Raw genomic sequence first — 18,745 nt, forward strand, 5'->3', positions numbered from 1 at the left:
CTTTCTCTCCTATGACAGTTTAGACCGAAACAAGAAGAAATGTCTAGAAAATTTTTAATTTTCAATTTGTTTCATTTTAATTTTAATTAAATTACAATTTTGCCATTGAATGGCTTTATTTTATTATTTTCCTTCCTCATGCCGCCTTACCCTTTTTAATTTTGGTATATTTTCTTCTTAAGTCCTTCCTCTTTTATTAATCAAACCATTTAATCTCTTAAATATTATAATTAGCAAGTTTTGCACCTTTTTCAATTTAGTTTTTTAATTAATTAACTATCAAACGTTAAAATTTTCAACCAAACTTTAATATTACCTTAATGACACTCTGTAAATATTTATAAAAATATTTACGACTTGATTTATAGAAATGAGGGGTACCTCACTTTCTAAAACCACTTGACCTAATAAATCACAATAAAACACAAATTACTAATTCAAAAACTTTTTTAAAACCATATTTGACTCGTAAATATTAAATAATAATATTTACGAACTTACTTGCCATATTTGGTGGCCTCGAACCACTATTTGCAACACAACTGAAAAATCGGGTTGTTACATTCGGCATAAGATAACCTCTAAGGATCTGAAGGATGTATGCCTGAGCGTATCGTACTCTTTCCACTTTAGTCGAATCATCCCCCGGCTCCAGGAATGTGTCTCGTAACCAGCCCATATCGATCCGACCTTAGTAAATAGTATCCAGAATCGCACCCAGAAGATCGTAGCATATGACTCTCTAATCAGCAGATTGAGCGAACCTAGTGAGTACGGACCCATCCACCGATAACCTCAATTATAACTGCACATCCTCTAAAGTGATGGTACACTCGTCACATGGAAGATGGATTGTGTGCGTCTCGGGTCTCCACCTCTCCACAAATGCGCTAATGAGTTTCAGGTCCAACTTGCACCCCCGGCCTCTATTGGCCATGTGCCAAAAACCCGCTTCCCTCAAGTAATTTTCAATCAACGGTGATGGATGACCAGACATATTACGAATAAAACATTGTAACACTCAATCTACCAACTGTTATAAAAAATTATAAAAAATATTAATTAAATTATAAAAATGAAATAATAATATTAAAAAATTGAAATTAATCCTTACCATTTTTATTTAGTCGACGGAGATATGTTTATCATCGAGACGATTTAATTGCTAGATAATTGCTAATACGATCAAATTTTTTAGAAATTATAAAAAAAATAGTAATTTAGACAAAAATTAAAAATTTAGAGACCTTTGAGAGTTTGTTTTAGAAATTTAGAGAGAAATTTGAAAGAATTATAATTTGGAAGAAATTTTGTACGAAAAAAATGGGTGGGGAGTTTATAATTTTTTTTCCTGACCGTTGGGCCTAACAGTCAAATTTTTAAATGGCCATTGGAAGTAACCGTTGGAGGAAAACACGGAGTGAAGCGCGCCCACATCAGCACGCTTTTGCTGACATAGGGTAAAGCGCATCCCCATTAGCGCGTTTTTCTACGTTTTTCTCTAAAAAGACGTCCACATCAGAAAGTTTTACTGATTTCGGACTATTTCAATAAATAATTTTTTAATAACTCATTTCTGTAAATAATTTAAGAAATGAGTTTAAGTACTACTGAAATTTTAAAAAATTAAATATTAAATAAATACAAAATAACCCATTCAAATACTTGTCAATATATTAATATCTTTTTTATGCTCGAATAACAATGATTACTTGTCTTGGAAAAGAAAAACTAATTATGTGTGTTAAGATTGATGATGTGGCCATCAACTATATATAAGTGGGATCATTCTCCAGTCGTTTCAGATTTATTTGTCTATATACCAACAGGTGTTCAATCTTTCGTTTCGTCATGAATGATAGTGTGGCACCCCATATGTGATGCCCCTTCTAGGCTTTGTGTCGACTCTTTCAAAGTTACAATCTTGACATCAACACCGCAATTTACATTTAATTTTACGCACAGTTTGCATTCCAAACACAAATTTGGATTCAGACTTTAAAGATTATTATTATTAGAAAGAATAATTATAAATTTCAAATATAAATTATAATAGAAGTATTATTTTTTATTGTTTAGTTTTAATGATAAAAACTCTTAGTAAAAATTAAAATAAATTTAATTTTTTTAAAATTCACACTATTGAGCCCTTAATCATAAAAATAAATGGTCCCTCTCGTTAGAAATTAATAGGAGTATTATCTTGATTCAAAAAAAAAAAATAGGAGTATTATCGTTTTTACTTTTTAGTTTTATAGATAAAAAATTTTAGTAAAAAATCTTTTAAAATTGACACTATTAGCCCTTAATCATTAAAAATGTTCCTGCTATTAGAAATTAAAAGGAGTATTGTCGTTTTTTTAGTTTTAAGGATAAAACACTTTTAGTAAAAAATCAATTAAATCTTTTAAAATTCACACTATTAACCTTTTAATTGTAAAAATAAATTAAGTGGTCCCTTTCGTTAATAGAAATCATCTTCAATTAATTTGATCATTAACAGTTATTGGCGTGGTTGACGAAAATAATGAAACGTTGACACGTGATATGCTAGTGAATAAGTAAGTTGATGTGACATGTCACATTAACATATATTTAAAAATAAAAAATTATAAAAAAATATTACTTACAAAGCACGTCTAGAATTAATTTGAACAAACAAATGTCTAAATTCTTCAAAATAAAAACATTCATTTGTTCATCTTCATGTTCATTCTAGACGTGGTTAAAAATATTATAAAATTTATTAAAGATTATAAATACTTATTAAAATTTGGAAGCACAATACATATTTAATCCATGATATTTTTTCTATATGCACAACATAATATTTTAACAATTTTAAAATATAATTTTATAATTTCTTTTAGAATTTTTATGATATTTGATAATTAAATTTTATCAAATCAATTTTAAAAATTGAAAAATTATAACAAAACAAACACAAAATTAAATTAATTCATAATTAAAATTAAATTTATTTTATTAATAAAATTATAAAAACTAATTTAATAATATTAGTAATTAACTTTTATTAAATCAAAATCTTAAAACTAAATTTAAACAGTAAAATTAATATTATTACCTTTATATACTAAAATATATAACTTTTTCCAGATATAGGTACTACCAAAGCATAAATATCAACTTAAAAATCAAGCATTTCATTTATGAAAGATTTTATTGAGCTATGTATTGATGGACTTCAATTTTCTTCAAAAAGAGGAAAAGAAAGCCATTATTATGTCTTTCTATGCTAAATTAGTGTCACTTCATATGATAAATATTTGATATTTTACAACTCAACTATTAAATTAATTTCAAATTTTATTTATAAAATCTATGATAAATATATGAAAATAATCTGAACCATTCTTTTTGTTGACAGGTGGTGAGTAATTTGTTCGTAAATCATATATATATATTCGCAAGTTTGTTGTGACATGTGATCATATGAACTTGGATAAACATAAAAGAAGGTAATTAGATAGTAAGTAAAGCAAGTAATCTAATAATGGAAAAAACGTGGGCCAAGCAGAAGCGGTAATAATCAAAGCAGAGCAAAGGCACTTACCTGACTAATTATCCTGAAGGCCATCGCCAAAAATCATCCCATAGCAGTCACCTAAGCGTCAAACTGTGCATTTGAGATGAAAACCAGCCAATGCAATAGTGACAAAAAGAGAGAGAATGACACTCGGTCATTTCCATTTTCGACGGAATCTCGGACACCTCTGCCTGCAACACTTTTCAATCCAAAAGATCTATCTGTGCGACAGTGGAGGAGGTGGGGCCCGGCCGCCGTGCTCACGTGTTGATTCCGCAATGCTTAGTTTTCATCATCGGAGTGCCGTTTGATCTCATCTGATTGAGTCGAATCCATTTTGGGGGGGGGGGCTTGACTCCTCCCATTTTTGATTTGACACTGATCGAACTCCTCTGCACGAGGGTCCCACGATCCCTTTTGCCGTGCATCACCGTCTCTCAACTTGTGATTCAAAATCAACCTGCCGATTCTCTTCTTTAATTAATAATGGTCTATTTAAAAAGCTAACTCTTGACGTGGCGCTTTCACTAGCGAGCTCGGTTTATTTAGCAAAATTGAAAATTCCGCTTTTAACTACGATTGCAATAGAGTCTGCTTCCACCAAATGAGTGGGGCCCTATTTCTGTTCCTAACCGCCACGTAATTAGTTTTAAAGAATGGTTGGGTCCACCTGAGGACTTACCTTAGATTCCTCAGACATGTACTAACTTGAATCCTATGCAATATAACCGTTAACAGTGCGTTGTACCTCCTCACCTCACACCCAATCAAATTATTCTCCAATGCCATGTCAGCTCTTAAAACATTCAGGTTTTTGACACATGATTGCTGGTGCAGGGGATTGAGGAGAGCAGCGCCGCAGTGAGTAGAGAAGCTTTTATCTCCCCACCCAATAATGGTCTGTTTGGGCAGGTCTCCTGACCCGCAATGCCAGCGTGGCAACAGCAAACAAGGGCACGTCGCCTTGAAACAAAAAGCGTGTGAGTACGACTCAATGACTATTTTTTTTCTTCCATTTGGGATGCGTGTGTCATCGACTCAATTTCGCTTAACACGTGTCGCATTGCTCTTCAGTGTTCCCTCTGCTTTATATCTCGTTCTCCTTCTCAAGTCCTTTTTTTCCCTCTTATCTTTTTTTTTTCCTTTTCCTGTCACATGGAACCTCCACGGGAAGAAAAAGAGGAACAGCGAGTCCGCCGAGTCAACTCGCTCCCCGAACCGGACTTGACTTCAACCAGCTCAAGCGTGTCCTCGATTCTCAGCTGGGAGGATTCTAGAAGCACGACGAGTTCGGGCGATATCTCCGGCACGAGCGGGAGTTCCGGTGAGATTTTAACGGCGGAGGCTGTGATTCCCCGGTTGCTCGAGCCTGCGCCCGCTTGTGGGGAGTTGGATGTGACTGTAACGGCGACGGAGAAGTGCGTTGGGAGGAATAATAAGGGAGTAACGTGGGGGTTTACTTCGGTGATTGGGAGACGGAGAGAGATGGAAGACGCTATCTCCGTTATACCGGCGTTCATGTCCCACAAGTGCGATCACGTCGGAGGCTGTACGGCTCCCGGTTCTAAAACATCCGCTGACATCTCCCCTATCCACTTTTTCGGCGTCTATGATGGCCACGGTGGTTCACAGGTTAGGAATTTCACTCTTCAATAATTGAATTCAATTTTGCTTCGACTCTTCAGAATATTTACTGGTTTAAGTATAATTAATGGGCTGACTCCATAAAGAGAAAATGGAGGGCAGGTGGCGCAAGAGAGATCCCTTCCACATTACCATTTATCTTCTGTATTTCTTGATGGTGCATCAAATTAATAATTGTATATAAGAAATTGCTAATATTTTCATTAAAACAAAAAAGGAAAACGTTAATCTTACTGGACAATAATTGTATATAAAAATAATAATAAACAAATCATAATATAGGAACGTTTAATAAATTCATATATTATAATATCATTTTGATTGGACATAATAAATGATTATTTTAGCATGCTTTGACACGTTCTCTATTACTAGTGGTCCATATACATAGGAAGAGGCCTTTTGCATTCTTCCTGCACCCGTGAAGCAGTTTTTGTTTTGGCTCAAGACGGTTTGGTCTTTAGTTTTTAAAGAAAAACAGTACTAAAAGCTTCGCTGAGGTCCTGAGATAGCCAGCCAGCCTGGCTGCCTGCCCCCCCCCCCCTTTTTTTTTTTTTGGTCATCAAGGTATTAAATGTAACATTAATATTTTTTAGTTCCCAAGTTGTTATTTGGTTTAATTTGAACTTGTTTTTACTATGAGCCAGCTGGGGTTTCGTCGGTGATGTGTGAATTTAACATTCAGACTTTTTGTTGATAATTAATAAGACAAATATAATTTTTAATTACATATTAACTTCATAAATGTCAAATAATCATATTTCATCTTACTGTTTGGATTCAAATATATAACTTAGCATTAATTTTAAATTGATTTACTATAACTATTATTTTTAATCTTTATCGTGTATCCAAATGAATCGGATAATACTAAGTAATAAAGATTCGTTCCGTGAGTGCGCCACTAGGAATCAAGAAATTCCTTTATTGTGGGAATAAGAAAAGTCAACGGAGGAGGGACCATATGTTCTCTTTGTTGCGCCATGTTTAAAACGTAGAGGAAGTAGCATGGGGACGATGGATGGTAGGGTCTACAAAACAGGTCAGAAAAGGAGTTCTTTTTGTGTGTTTGGATTTTGGGGGGGGGGTGGAGGTGGGTCGGTGAATCGATGTGGTCATCTGTTCATTTTTGCCCTGTTTTTACATTTCTCTTTTTTGCTAGATTTTAGAATCTTTTTGTCTTTCTAAAGAAAGCTTGCTTTTTTTCTTGGTTTGCAATGAACCACAAATAAAATTTAGGTACTTGTATATATCAGCATCTGCTACGTAATTGCTAAGAAAAACATATACTAGTAGCTTTTCTTTTCGTTCATGTCAAGGCTAATTTCAATAAAATCACAATAATTTTCTTGTCTCATGTATACAAGTGTCATGCTATTGTCATGTTTAAACATCATCTTCAGATTTCTTAAACCAATTTGATTACATGGATGGCTTATTAATTGTCTATTCACTTTATTATAATTGCAGAAAGTAACAATATTGCATATCTAAGTTAAATGGACAATTTATATATTTTATTAAACAAATACGTTATTAAGTGTATATGTCTACTCTATAAAAAAAAAAAGGTGTATATGTCCACTTATTCAATTTTGTAACCCTACTCGGCTACTTCCACTGGTCGTACATACATGTAATAAGATATTTTAAGAATTTTTTAATATTTTAATTTACCAAATTCTTACATCATTTGCCAATAATTGCAAATTATTGGTTTAGTGATAATAACTTATTTGGTCTTGCTTCATTTACTAATAAACTGCAGGTCTAGTGATAATAAATTGTGTGGTTCAAATTTATCACTATCCTTATCCATGATCTGAATGCTACGATATTAAATAGTAAGATTATCATTGCCAGTTTGCATCACAAGACAAATTAGATGATTCTTTACCTTTCATTCCGCTTATTAACTTCAGCAATGATTGGTAGGTGGCTAAATTTTGTGCTGAGAGGATGCATGGAGTGATAGCAGAGGAATGGGGGCGTGAAGTGGTTGACAACTCTGGATGGCAGAGGAGATGGGAAGTGGCATTTTCCTCTAGTTTTGAGAGAGCTGACAATGAAGTCCACACCGCTGCTGTAGCACCTGAAATGGTGGGATCAACTGCTGTCGTTGCAGTTTTATCTAGTTGCCAGATAATTACATCTAATTGTGGTGATTCAAGGGCTGTGCTATGCCGGGGAACTGATACAATTCCATTAACTGTTGATCAGAAGGTAACCATGAAAATCCCTTATCCTTTAAGTCATTCATTTCTCTATTCACTAGTTGTTGAAATTTGTTATAGTTTTACAAACTGAAACTATTTCAAAAACATTTAGATAGAGTATACAAAATAGAATTGAAAGATGAAGCAAATGATTAATTGCCATATTATATGTTCTAGTAATAGTTACTCAAATTCTAAACTATTCAGCTGCTTACTTTCCCCTATTTTGTTAAAATAAACTTGGTTGTAGATATAACATGTGTATGTATCTTATGGCACTAGAGGTTGACTGCATTCATATGCCTAGGTTCTGTAGTGGTTATTTCTTAAACAAGATAAAGGCATTTATATTTCAATTTTCTTTTCTGCCTACTACAGCCTGATAGAGAGGACGAGCTCATGAGAATTGAAAGAGGAGGAGGGAGAGTCATAAACTGGAATGGTGCCAGGGTATTTGGAGTTCTTGCAATGTCCAGAGCTATAGGTTCCTTTGTCTCTACATCTCAATTTCATTTGAATTTCCTGTTTATCATTTATCAGAGCTTCTTCAATCATACATACTCAAGGCATGTTATAGATGATGCTCTTATCAACATCTTTATGCACATGGGCATTCAGTCTTTCTACTGTTCTTTGATTTAATAACACGGGAAATAATGGTTGTAAAATGTATCAAACACTTTTGGAGTGCTTATTTTATTGGCATTTGTAAAATTGTGGGAGAACTGAAACTAGCTGATATGTGTTTCTCCAGGTGATCGGTATTTAAGGCCATGGATAATTCCAGTGCCAGAGATTACCTTCATGACCAGGAACAGTGAGGATGAGTGTTTGATATTGGCCAGCGACGGGTTATGGGATGTGATGAGCAATCAAGAGGCAGGGGAGATAGCTCGGTGCTTACTAAGACGGCGGCGCAGGTATTTGATGGCAGATGGAGTTTCAGCGGCACAAGTGGTAGCTGATAATCTGACCGAAATTGCAATGGGACGAAACAGTTCAGATAATATATCAATTATCGTTGTGGATTTAAAACCCAAAAGGAAACGCCAGCCAAGGCAGTGAAGATTGAAGAAGGAGAAGAACCATGTTTCCTTCATCAATTACCACCTAATCCAATCCCTTCTCTTCAACTAAAGTCGATCAATCCTCACTTTTAACAGGTTTGGTCAAGAAATTGAGAAGCAGGGATACAAAATTTATATGAAGAAAAGAGCTACCTTATTTGAGAAACAGGTGATGGATGCATACAATATGACGTGTATATATTATTTATTTATTTGAATTTTTAATTTACTTTTTGTTTTAAAATTCTAATATATTTACTAAATTTAAAAATCTAGTAAAACTAGACAATTTTAAAATTTTATGATAATTGAAAAATTTATTATCTTAAATCAAGCTGATCTATGAATCACATGATGATTATTGGAGTTGGTGCTTACCCTTTATGCTTGATATAACTTCTACTTATGCATGCTTGTAAAAAATTTATGCAGTTCTTTTGCTTAATTTTTACCAAAAGAAAGTCAACTTTATATGGTAGATATTTATGTTGTATATAATTCATCCAAACACCAGCTGACAATATTAATCTATATCTATAACCAGTTTCCCCATGCTGTTTTGGTATCTTTACGGTTACATGTAGTACAACACTGCACTTTATAATAGGCAACAAGCAACAACTATGTTACTCTTTTAAGTTTAATCCAAGCAGTGGGCAACATTAGAACTGCATGCTAGCTAGTGGGATTGCGAGACTTTGAAAGAGATGAGTACAATTATGTTTGAAGGCTTGCAAGCTTGGAAAATGCTCCGTGCTGGTTCTTGAGCTGAGCATAGGTACCTTGCTCCACAACCTTCCCATCGGCCACAAATGCAATTGAATCAACCTTTTTTATTGTGTTAAGCCGATGAGCTATCACCACTGTGGTCCTTCCCACCATGATTCGATCTAATGCTTCTTGAACAACTTGTTCAGATTGCACATCGAGTGCGCTAGTCGCCTCGTCTAGTAAAAGTATTTTCGGGTTCCTAATTATAGCTCTAGCTATAGCTATTCTTTGTTTCTGTCCTCCTGATAATTGCACTCCTCTTTCTCCGCATTCTGTTTCGTATCCTTCCTTCAGTGCCCTACAAGTCAAGTACAATGCGACCAGGATAATTATTAGCGCAACTTAAAGGCTACAATGCTGTTTATACTATGGCTATAACTTAAACGACAGCTTACGAGATGAATTCATGAGCATTTGCTGCTCTAGCTGCTTCCACAACTTCATTCTCTGATGCGTCGAGCTTTCCGAACACAATGTTGTCCCGGATGGTGCCTGAAAATATAACTGGCTCTTGGCTGACCAGTGCCATTTGCCTCCTGTACCATTGAACGTCTAGTCCTCTTATGTCGATACCATCCACTCTCACCGACCCCATTTCAACATCATAAAATCTTTGGATTAATCCAACCACCGTTGATTTCCCACATCCACTTTTCCCAACTAGTCCAACGCTTCTGCCTGGTTTCACCTCCAAGCTAAATTGACGCAACACTAGCGTCTCCGGCCGGCTTGGATATGCAAAATCAACCTTTTTCAGCTCTATCTTTCCACTCATTCTTTCTAGCTTTATTCCATTGGTGCCATCTCCCTGATAATACAATAGTAAACAGATTAAGTTAAAAACGAACTTGTATGTTGTAATGTAAGCAAACATTAAATTAAAGAAATCTACATACTTGAGACCCTGGAGTAATGGAGGATTGCCGATCAAGGATCTCAAACACCGATGCCACTGCAGTTGAGCCCTTGGCTAGATCGGAGGTCATACTTCCAGCTTCGGCTATGACCTTTCCGGTGCTCACCAAGATAAAGAATGTCTTAAACACATCCCCTGCTGATATCTCTCCCTTTTGAACCAATGTACCTCCATACCAAAAATCTAAAGCCCATGACATAAATGTTAGGCTTTGAGCTGACCCCATACCAATCCCCGCTAGCCATGATATTTTCCTAGCCTCTTTCCTTGGTTCCTCTTGAGCCTCATCGAAAAGTTGAAGAACCTTACCTAGGCTCCCAAATGAGGTTACAATTCTATGATTATACACAGCTTCCACTGCTATTTGAGTACTTTGATTTTGTGCCTTGACGAAATTAGTTGAAATGCTAGAAAGCAAAACTTTTCGTGTGTAGAAACACATAATTGCGAGAGGTTGGACTGCAATCATCACTATTGCTAACTTCCAAGCCACGACTAGCCCGATAATCATCGCGATGGTAACAGCAGAAGTGGTTTGAACTAACAATGAGATTCGGTCTGCGACGAGTGTCTTAACCATCGAAGCCTGATTGCTCAGACTCGAGCATAAAGCTCCAGTAGAGTTTTTTTCTTCATCAAACCAAGCGGCTTCGAAGGACAATAATTTTTCCAGCATTCGACTTCGGATTCTCCTGGTTAACCGCTCGCCCATGTAAGCAAAATTATAATGCTGAATAAGATTGAGAATGACAGAGAGCAAGGTGAGCAAAGAAAATATGAAAGCGTAAGTGCGTATTCGAGCCTGCATTTCTTGGTGACTTTTTGCAAAAAAGGCTGAAATCATTCCACCAATGGTTAAAGCATAAACAGGTTGAACAGCTCCAAAAACTATAGCCGAGAGGCTACCCATCAAACCATGCTTCCATTCTGGGGAATTTAGAGAGAGAAGCCTACGGAAGGAAGGAGGGGGATGAGACACTGGTTTCGGACTTTCGATATTAGGCAACGGCGTAGCGAAGAAACTGGGGCTTGGGCTTGGGCTTGATTTGGAAGTGCTTAGCCTGCCGCCACTCATTCTTCCTGCAGATGGAAGGCGTGTTTCTGGATTTTGTTCATGGTCATCGCAGCTGAATTGTCTTTGCAGCTTTGCAAGTTGTGCATAGTGGCCGTCCTTCATGTTTATGAGATCGTTGTGGGATCCCATTTCTATGATACTACCATTGTTAACAACTGCAATGAGGTCTGCATTTCGAATAGTGGAGAGCTTGTGGGCAACAACCTGATCATGAAAAACTTAATTAATTACAAGAAAGAAAACATGTACGACAAAGACAACTCGTATTAGCTATTTTTGAAAAACATGTCAATAAGAGAGGAAACATGTAGGACAGGGTTTTGTACTATAATATGATGAAATTGAAAATTATTACAATACGGCTTTCCTCGAGAGCACTTTCAAAAAGGAATTTAACTCTTGAGAAAATGATTAAGCGGTCAAAGCAACTGGTTAGCGCTTACTAGGGTGGTTCTTCCCATGGAGGCCTGATCAAGTGCATTTTGGACTAGTGTTTCTGATTCAGAATCAAGGGCACTCGTTGCCTCATCAAGTAGCAGTATCACAGGGTTCTTGATAATGGCTCTAGCAATCGCGATTCGCTGCTTTTGTCCTCCTGACAACAGTGCTCCTCGTTCCCCTATCTGTTAATTTAATATAGAGGTTACAAATTACAATTATATCAACGGTTAACATTAGAATATATCATTACAAGTACTACTAACCTTGGTTTCATAGCCTTGAGGAAGCTGTCTTATAAAATTATGAGCATTAGCAGCCATGGCAGCGGTCATTACTTCATCCATGGTAGCATCTAGCTTCCCGAACGTTATATTTTCCTTGATGGAAGTCCCAAACAAGGCATGTTCTTGACTAACAAGCCCCATTTTACCTCTGATCCATTTCAATTGCAGTGTTCTTATATCAACACCATCGATCTTCACTACCCCATCGTTGGCATCATAAAAACGTTGCACCAAAGCAATGGCGGTGGATTTGCCGCTTCCACTGGCACCTACAAGTGCCACGGTTTTGCCTGCTTCAACTTTGAGGTTGAAATGTTTGAGAACGAGGGAATCGGAGCGAGAAGGGTATACGAAATTGACGTTGTCGAACTCTATGTCTCCTCGGATTGTGTCTAACACGATGCCTTTGGTATCCTCGCTCTGGATTAGGGGAGTACGGTCGATCCTAGAGAAGATGCTTGCAGCGGCAACCGTGGCTTCCGTGAAGTACTTGAGATCAGCCAGTGCTACTCCGAGTGCCCTATCAACATTTCATCCACCACGTCAACTTTACTTTTATTTGTGTATTCAGATGGGTGCATGGATTGTTAAAATGTATTTGTTACCTATTCATTTTCATGCAAATATTTGTTAGCTACATCTTTTTTATAAAAGATGAGGTTAAAGATTTTCCAAAGATGGAATCTAAAAAGATGCCAACCAAATTTTATGAGGAATAAATTTTATCTCAAAATTTTTATCATTACATTTAAAAACGTTAGAAAAATTTGATTAAGTTAATGTCACCTTTTAACCTGTGGTTAATAATTCTATTTTAACAAACTAATAAATATTATTTTACTACATAATTATTTTAATGTCAACTTTCAATGATTCCATAATATTTATTCTTTGAACTTAACCAATCAACCAAAACCACATTTAATATTCATGCAAATTTTCAATAATTTTATTATATAATTATTTTCACTCATGTCTCAAAATAAATATATTTTTTGTCGATGGTTTTGTTAATATATTTTTCAAATTAAATATTTTCAACGACAAAGAGAAATAAAATATGTATAAAAATTTTAATTAATTAATTAAAATGATATTCTTTTCTACATTAGCTTTATCAATAAAAAATAAAGTCAAAACGGTGCCTCCTTTTACGAAACATTAACAAAAAAGCTGCTAAACATTTAACTTAGCAACTAAAATTTTTAAAACTAAAAAAGAAAATTAGTTTTTAGTTTTTAATATTTAATTCGTTCTATTTATCCAACAAAGCCCTCTAGAAAAACACACAATGGATATTCTATCTAACACAGCAGATCTAGCAAAGAACTTAGTCCAATATATAAGTAAAATCAATATGAGTAATGTATAAGAAAGAAAATGGGTAATGAAACCTTAGTGACTTACAGGCCACCCAATATAAAGCAGAGACCAGCCGTATAAACTCTTCCTCCACTTTCTCCTTTGTACATTACCAAATGACTTCCATACCAAGCAACGAAAGCCCATATTGCAAAAGAAATCCCTGTGCTCCCCACTGCCAACCCTTTGGCTATCCCTTGCTTCAATCCCAACTTCACCGCCCTATCCAATATTGCTGTATATCTCTCCACGATTCTCCTTTCTGCTGTGAAGGAATACACCGTTTTAATGGAGCTTAGTGCCTGCTCCACTATGGTGTTTGCCTTTCCATACTCCTTGGAAGCTTTCTTGGAGATATACAAAAGGTACTTTCCATAAAGTATTCCTGGAATTATCAGCAATAGTATTGTTGGGAAAACTACTAGAGCCAACCTCCATGAAAGATATGCTGAAAATGCCAGGCCTGAGAAGAAGGCTGTTGTATTCATCATAAATAATGGAACCTGAAAATAAGCAGATGTGGAATTTGGTTTTAATCATATTGGGTAAAATCCAAGCAATATATCAAATAAGATAGCAAATTGAAGAGCTATTTCCAGTGATAGCATCTTTTCCGTAAATGGTATTATTATATGTCATAGGTCATGAGATGGAACCCAATCATGCATAAACTGAAAAGTTTACCAAGGTTTAGTATATTCCAGTACTCTAAGGCGCTTTCACTTGAAATTGCTATAGTTATTAGTATAATCGGGAGACAAAACCCCATTCAGTGATAATACATGTATGAAATTGGTGGGGAGTGTACCTTTTCACTAAGGACTTCTTGTATGAGAGATGTATCTTTAGATATGCTGTTGATGACTTCTGAAGTGGTAGCCTCCTGTGAGTCAAAAAACCCAACTTCTTGTCTAAGAATTGCTTCCAAATACTTGTAACGAATCTTCAGCACTTGCCGCTCGCTGGTTTTGCTCCAACAGTACCCTTCTGCAACAAATATTAACATCTACTTTATCCCTTACAGTCCAACTCATATTGATATTATATATATATATATGTATTGCAACTAGTTCTAATTAATTTATTAGTGTTTTCAAATTAGCTCATTCTAGGGTTTCACAAAATGAAACTAACTCTCTTGTTTCATGTTCCTTTCTGTTGACTGTCTCCTTATTATGCTACTAATTTTTGGCCTCAGAAAGCTCAACAAATGTGGAAAAAATGTGTTGCTGAAAATTACCCATGAAAGCCACCACCATGCTTCCTAGTCCCAAGTATGTAAAGTATAAGGTGCACTGTTAATAAAGTAAAGCCAAGGAGACAAATATGAGAACACAATAAGAACAGCAAAAAAAAGCAGCAGCAGTTAAAAGAGATTGTTGAGTACAGGATCTAATAAACTGCTAACCTTTTCGACCTCTCCCATGAAATTGTTATTATTTTGTTGGGAATTACTACCATAACCCAAGCTGTTCATTATGCGACTCACAAAGAGTATCAACCAGTTGGTCGACATTCCATCGCCAATAGCTCCAATGGTACCCAATACCATTAGCAGAATATCGACCCAATCAGCATATCTGAAAATTATGCATATGTTATGCCTTCTTTCCCTCTCCCTTGGGAACTCATTTTTCTCTAACTCAGTCTTCTCTGCAGAACCCATTTTTGTTTCTCCTAATTCTGATCAGAAACCTCAGTTTCAAAGAAGCTTTTAAATACAAAAGGAAGAAAAGCCAAAAACATACATAAAGAAAGACTTGTTTTGCTCTACCAACTATTGGTGCATTTGAGTACCCATTTATATAAGAAGTAGAGGAATGATGTCTGCTGGCTTTCCAAGAAGTTAACTTTCCCTTATATATATATATTATATGTATATGTATGTAAGTGAGAAAGCCTTTTGTGGGGTTGTTAAAGATAGTCTTTTTATGGTGTTGTGGTGGCTGCTACTTTCATTGCCATGAGAACCCAAGGATAAATCACATTTGATATAAGTTGAAGAAAGATGACTGTGACCACCCTTTAATGTGGGACATTTTTTGTTTCTTATTCCCTGACAATTATCTTTTTATAAGGGGAAGAGGATGGAAATAGGAATTTCAATCAACCCAAAATTTTAGTTTAATTGTAACTAAGGTATTTATAATTCACAACAGTGATTAATTTTTTTGTCACAAGTATTTTTTTTAATTTTTTTTAATAGAGGGTATCAACCAAAAATTTATTTTAAATATTTATTCTTAACTAGAGGTGATCATGGGCCGGGTGGCCCGGCCTCGAAATATGGGAGAGTTCGGGTAAAAATATAGGCCCGAAATATGGGTTTGGGTAAAAAAATGAGGCACGTTTAGAAAATGGACCGAGCCTCGGGAACTACTTTTTTGGCCCGGGTCTAGCCCGGCCCGACCCAAATATATAATAAATATATATTTTTATTTTTTATTTTAAAATATTTTTTTATTTTTTTATTTTTAAAATAAATTTTTAGTATTTATTAAAAAAATAAGCCGGGCCGGGCCGGGCTCGGGCTTAGGAATTTTTTCTCGAGCCGGGCATGGACAAAATTTCAGGCCCATATTTTGGGTCGGGCCTAGTACGTGGCCAAAATTCTTTTTGGGCCCGGCCCATGATCACCTCTATTCTTAACATGTGTTTTTATTATTGTGATGGTGCCCTTTTATTAGTTTACTAATTGATTTGCTATTATACCATTATTAAAGATTCGATTAATCAAGCATACGTCTAGACCCATGTTCCAATATGATTTGGCATTTTGCATAATAATATTATAGTAATAATCACAAAGATGAACGACATGCATCAGACCATTACTGATTAATTAATTAAGAGTAGAAATTAAAGCCTTGTTTTTAGGTATGATTATGATATTAAGAATGAGGGAAACCAATTGTTTTTTTTATATTTTACACACAAAGCTCATCATTCAAACGAGTTAAAAGGGTGTTTGAATGAGAAATTGAAATGAAAGTTCCTTTTCTAGAAAAACCAAGGTTTCCCTCTTTTTCTAAAGTAAAGCTGTTTGTTTTTATTCAAAAAAGCATATGATTTTATGTCTAAATCCAAGCATCAAATTTCAGTCAATTGGTGCACTGATCCTATGCTGGCATAGCATCATATTTTGAGGTGGAGTAGCTAATGTTAATCAACTCTTTGAATCATATTCTCTTATGTGCATTGAAAACTAAAAGAAATAATGAAAAAAATAAATCCTATTTCTTGCAAGCTAGATTGCTACTTTTCTACTTTTTAAATTGGTTAATGGTACAATGATACAAACTGGAAAGGGATCACAGAATCTTCCCCATATTATAATTGCAAAGTATACCATAGAAGATCTCAAGCTCTAGCTCTTGTTTATCTAACTTATAATTAACTTGATATGAGATCTCATGGAGATATGAGATTGTCCGTCCACTTATAATTAACTTGATATACATACATATATAATACCAAATTCATGTATATAGATGGTTCCTTTTCTTTTTGCTTTCTAGCTCTTTTTTCTATTGTTGGTCTATGTTGAATGAATGAAAATAAGGCATTTTGCTTTACGCTTTCTAATTGTTGATGATGGATTGTATGGCATTTAGCTTAAGGGGCGAGAATATATCAACATGCATACATACATACTCCAACTTCCCATATGATTACATGAAGATCTCTTACAATCATAGGCATATCATATAAGTGTTTCAAAGCATGGCTTATTTCAAATCGGAGCACCTTCTCACCTACTTTGGTGCATCTTCTTCTTATTAGAATAAGAATCTTTTTGGGTGGGGTTAAACATAATATTTTTGTTGACGGCATATTTGGGGAATATTAGAAGATCAATCTTTTAGAATCTATCAATTATTCTAATTTTTTTTTGTAAATAGGATTTGATTTTGATTTAATTAAAATAATTGTATTGATTCAGTATTCCTTTTATATCTCAATATTATGTGTAGCAATATACATCAATTCATTTGTATCAATCGAATAAAGTTATTATTTTTTTCATATTTAAGTTATCTACTTGGAACATAGTAATTTTCCTTCCCTATCTAAATTTGATTCTATCCTAATCACTCTCATTCAATTCTTTTCTAATTCTTTAGTTGAATTTTTTTCCTAGCAACTTTGATACAAATTCTCCCACTGAGTTCTCACGTGAGCCTAATGCTTCAATTAATTCTCACGATCAAGTTCCTCTCGTAAATCCAATTACAACATCTAAGGAGCCACATACCTCTTTTACTCTCATTGACAATCCAATCATCCTCAGAATAAAAAATCTTCCTTAATATCTTCATGATTCCTATCATTTCTACTTTTTAACTTACATGGGATTCAAATTTATATAGAGGCATTTATTAATTCTTGTTAGCAATAAGCTATGCAAGAAGAACTACAAGATTTTTAAAAGGCTCACACTTTTTACTTGGTTGATCCCTCTTCAAATAAGACTGTTGTGGGTTGCAAGTGGATTTATAAGATAAAGGCACACTCTAGTAGACTTTCAAAAGGTACAAAGCTCAACTTGTTGCTAAAGGCTATAATCAAGAGTATCACATTGTTTATAAAGAAACTGTTTTCTTTGGTTGCTTGTATTATTGATGTTCGAACATTTCTTGTTATTACTTCTACTAAATGATAGAGCTATATCAAGTGGATGTTAAAAATGCATTTTTCAATGAAGATTTAAAAGAAGTGTACATGCAACCGCGACCTCGATATGATCATTCTCCTAACAAATTGTCTCTATCGTGCATTATATGGTCTTAAACAAGCTCTCCAAGCCTAGTTTGTTCAGCTTAGTAATACACTTAACAAAATCCATTCGTCTAATAATAAAATCCATCTGCTTGATAATCTATATGGTAATGCATTTTTTCTATGCAAGATAGGTCAAGGTGTTGTACTAGTTCTTCTCTATGTAGATGATATGATTATTACTGATGTCTTTTCCAATGGTAATGAGGAAGTCAAATATTTTTAACTAAACCATTTGAGGCCACTTCGTTATTTTTTGGGCCTTGAAGTTCTCACCTTTGAGGATGGTATTCCTTTATCCCAAGCTCAGTATGCTTATGATGTAATATAAAGCTAGAATCACAAATAGTAGAACAGAAAGTACACCTCTTGAAACAAGGTAAGGTTTACTCTAATTATTGGTACTTTATTATTAGATCCTACACTTTATCGACAAATTTTTTTACAGTCTCATTTATCTTATTTTCACTCATTCAAACATTGCCTAGATTGTTCATGAAAGCTCCTCGTTTCGTCCATTATGTTGCTATTCTTCGCATCTTACACTATGTTTAAGGTACTTTGTTTCATGGTATTTGTTTTTCAATAGATTATTCCCTTAAACTATAAGCTTATTCTAATGTTGATTGGGGTGGTGATCCTA

At 34.8% G+C, this 18,745-nt stretch overlaps 2 protein-coding genes and 1 long non-coding RNA gene across 3 annotated transcripts; 1 reads left to right on the plus strand and 2 right to left on the minus strand.

Annotated features, from left to right (window-relative positions):
* Positions 1-3,392: 3,392 nt before the first annotated feature.
* LOC105773453 (uncharacterized) lies at positions 3,393-4,524 on the minus strand. The gene is made up of 2 exons (XR_001127066.2): positions 4,230-4,524; positions 3,393-4,007 (listed from the first exon to the last, which is right to left on the minus strand). It is a non-coding gene; the product is annotated as an uncharacterized LOC105773453 (long non-coding RNA).
* A 147-nt stretch (positions 4,525-4,671) lies between these two features.
* Positions 4,672-8,804, plus strand: LOC105773452 (protein phosphatase 2C 56). Its single transcript, XM_012595376.2, has 4 exons — positions 4,672-5,179; positions 7,127-7,414; positions 7,786-7,891; positions 8,162-8,804. Exons 1-4 carry the CDS (start codon positions 4,703-4,705, stop codon positions 8,470-8,472), a joined length of 1,182 nt encoding a protein of 393 aa, XP_012450830.1. The 5' UTR covers positions 4,672-4,702; the 3' UTR covers positions 8,473-8,804.
* A 137-nt stretch (positions 8,805-8,941) lies between these two features.
* On the minus strand, positions 8,942-15,128 carry LOC105773451 (putative ABC transporter B family member 8). Its single transcript, XM_012595375.2, has 9 exons — positions 14,732-15,128; positions 14,564-14,618; positions 14,132-14,310; positions 13,369-13,826; positions 11,941-12,481; positions 11,680-11,859; positions 10,142-11,440; positions 9,641-10,053; positions 8,942-9,543 (listed from the first exon to the last, which is right to left on the minus strand). Exons 1-9 carry the CDS (start codon positions 14,987-14,989, stop codon positions 9,192-9,194), a joined length of 3,735 nt encoding a protein of 1,244 aa, XP_012450829.1. The 5' UTR covers positions 14,990-15,128; the 3' UTR covers positions 8,942-9,191.
* Between the last annotated feature and the right edge of the window lie 3,617 nt (positions 15,129-18,745).

The sequence above is a fragment of the Gossypium raimondii genome, chromosome 6 (assembly GCF_025698545.1).
Source record: "Gossypium raimondii isolate GPD5lz chromosome 6, ASM2569854v1, whole genome shotgun sequence".
In the NCBI taxonomy this organism is placed as follows: Eukaryota; Viridiplantae; Streptophyta; class Magnoliopsida; order Malvales; family Malvaceae; genus Gossypium; species Gossypium raimondii.

Coding starts and splice junctions, on each gene's coding strand:
- LOC105773452 (XM_012595376.2), top strand. CDS start 4,703: ATGGAACCTCCACGGGAAGAAAAAGAGGAACAGCGAGTCCGCCGAGTC. Junction 7,415..7,785: donor CATTAACTGTTGATCAGAAG/GTAACCATGAAA, acceptor TGCCTACTACAG/CCTGATAGAGAGGACGAGCT. Junction 7,892..8,161: donor TGCAATGTCCAGAGCTATAG/GTTCCTTTGTCT, acceptor GTGTTTCTCCAG/GTGATCGGTATTTAAGGCCA.
- LOC105773451 (XM_012595375.2), bottom strand. CDS start 14,989: ATGGGTTCTGCAGAGAAGACTGAGTTAGAGAAAAATGAGTTCCCAAGG. Junction 13,827..14,131: donor AAGAAGTCCTTAGTGAAAAG/GTACACTCCCCA, acceptor GCTTATTTTCAG/GTTCCATTATTTATGATGAA. Junction 9,544..9,640: donor AATGCTCATGAATTCATCTC/GTAAGCTGTCGT, acceptor CTTGACTTGTAG/GGCACTGAAGGAAGGATACG.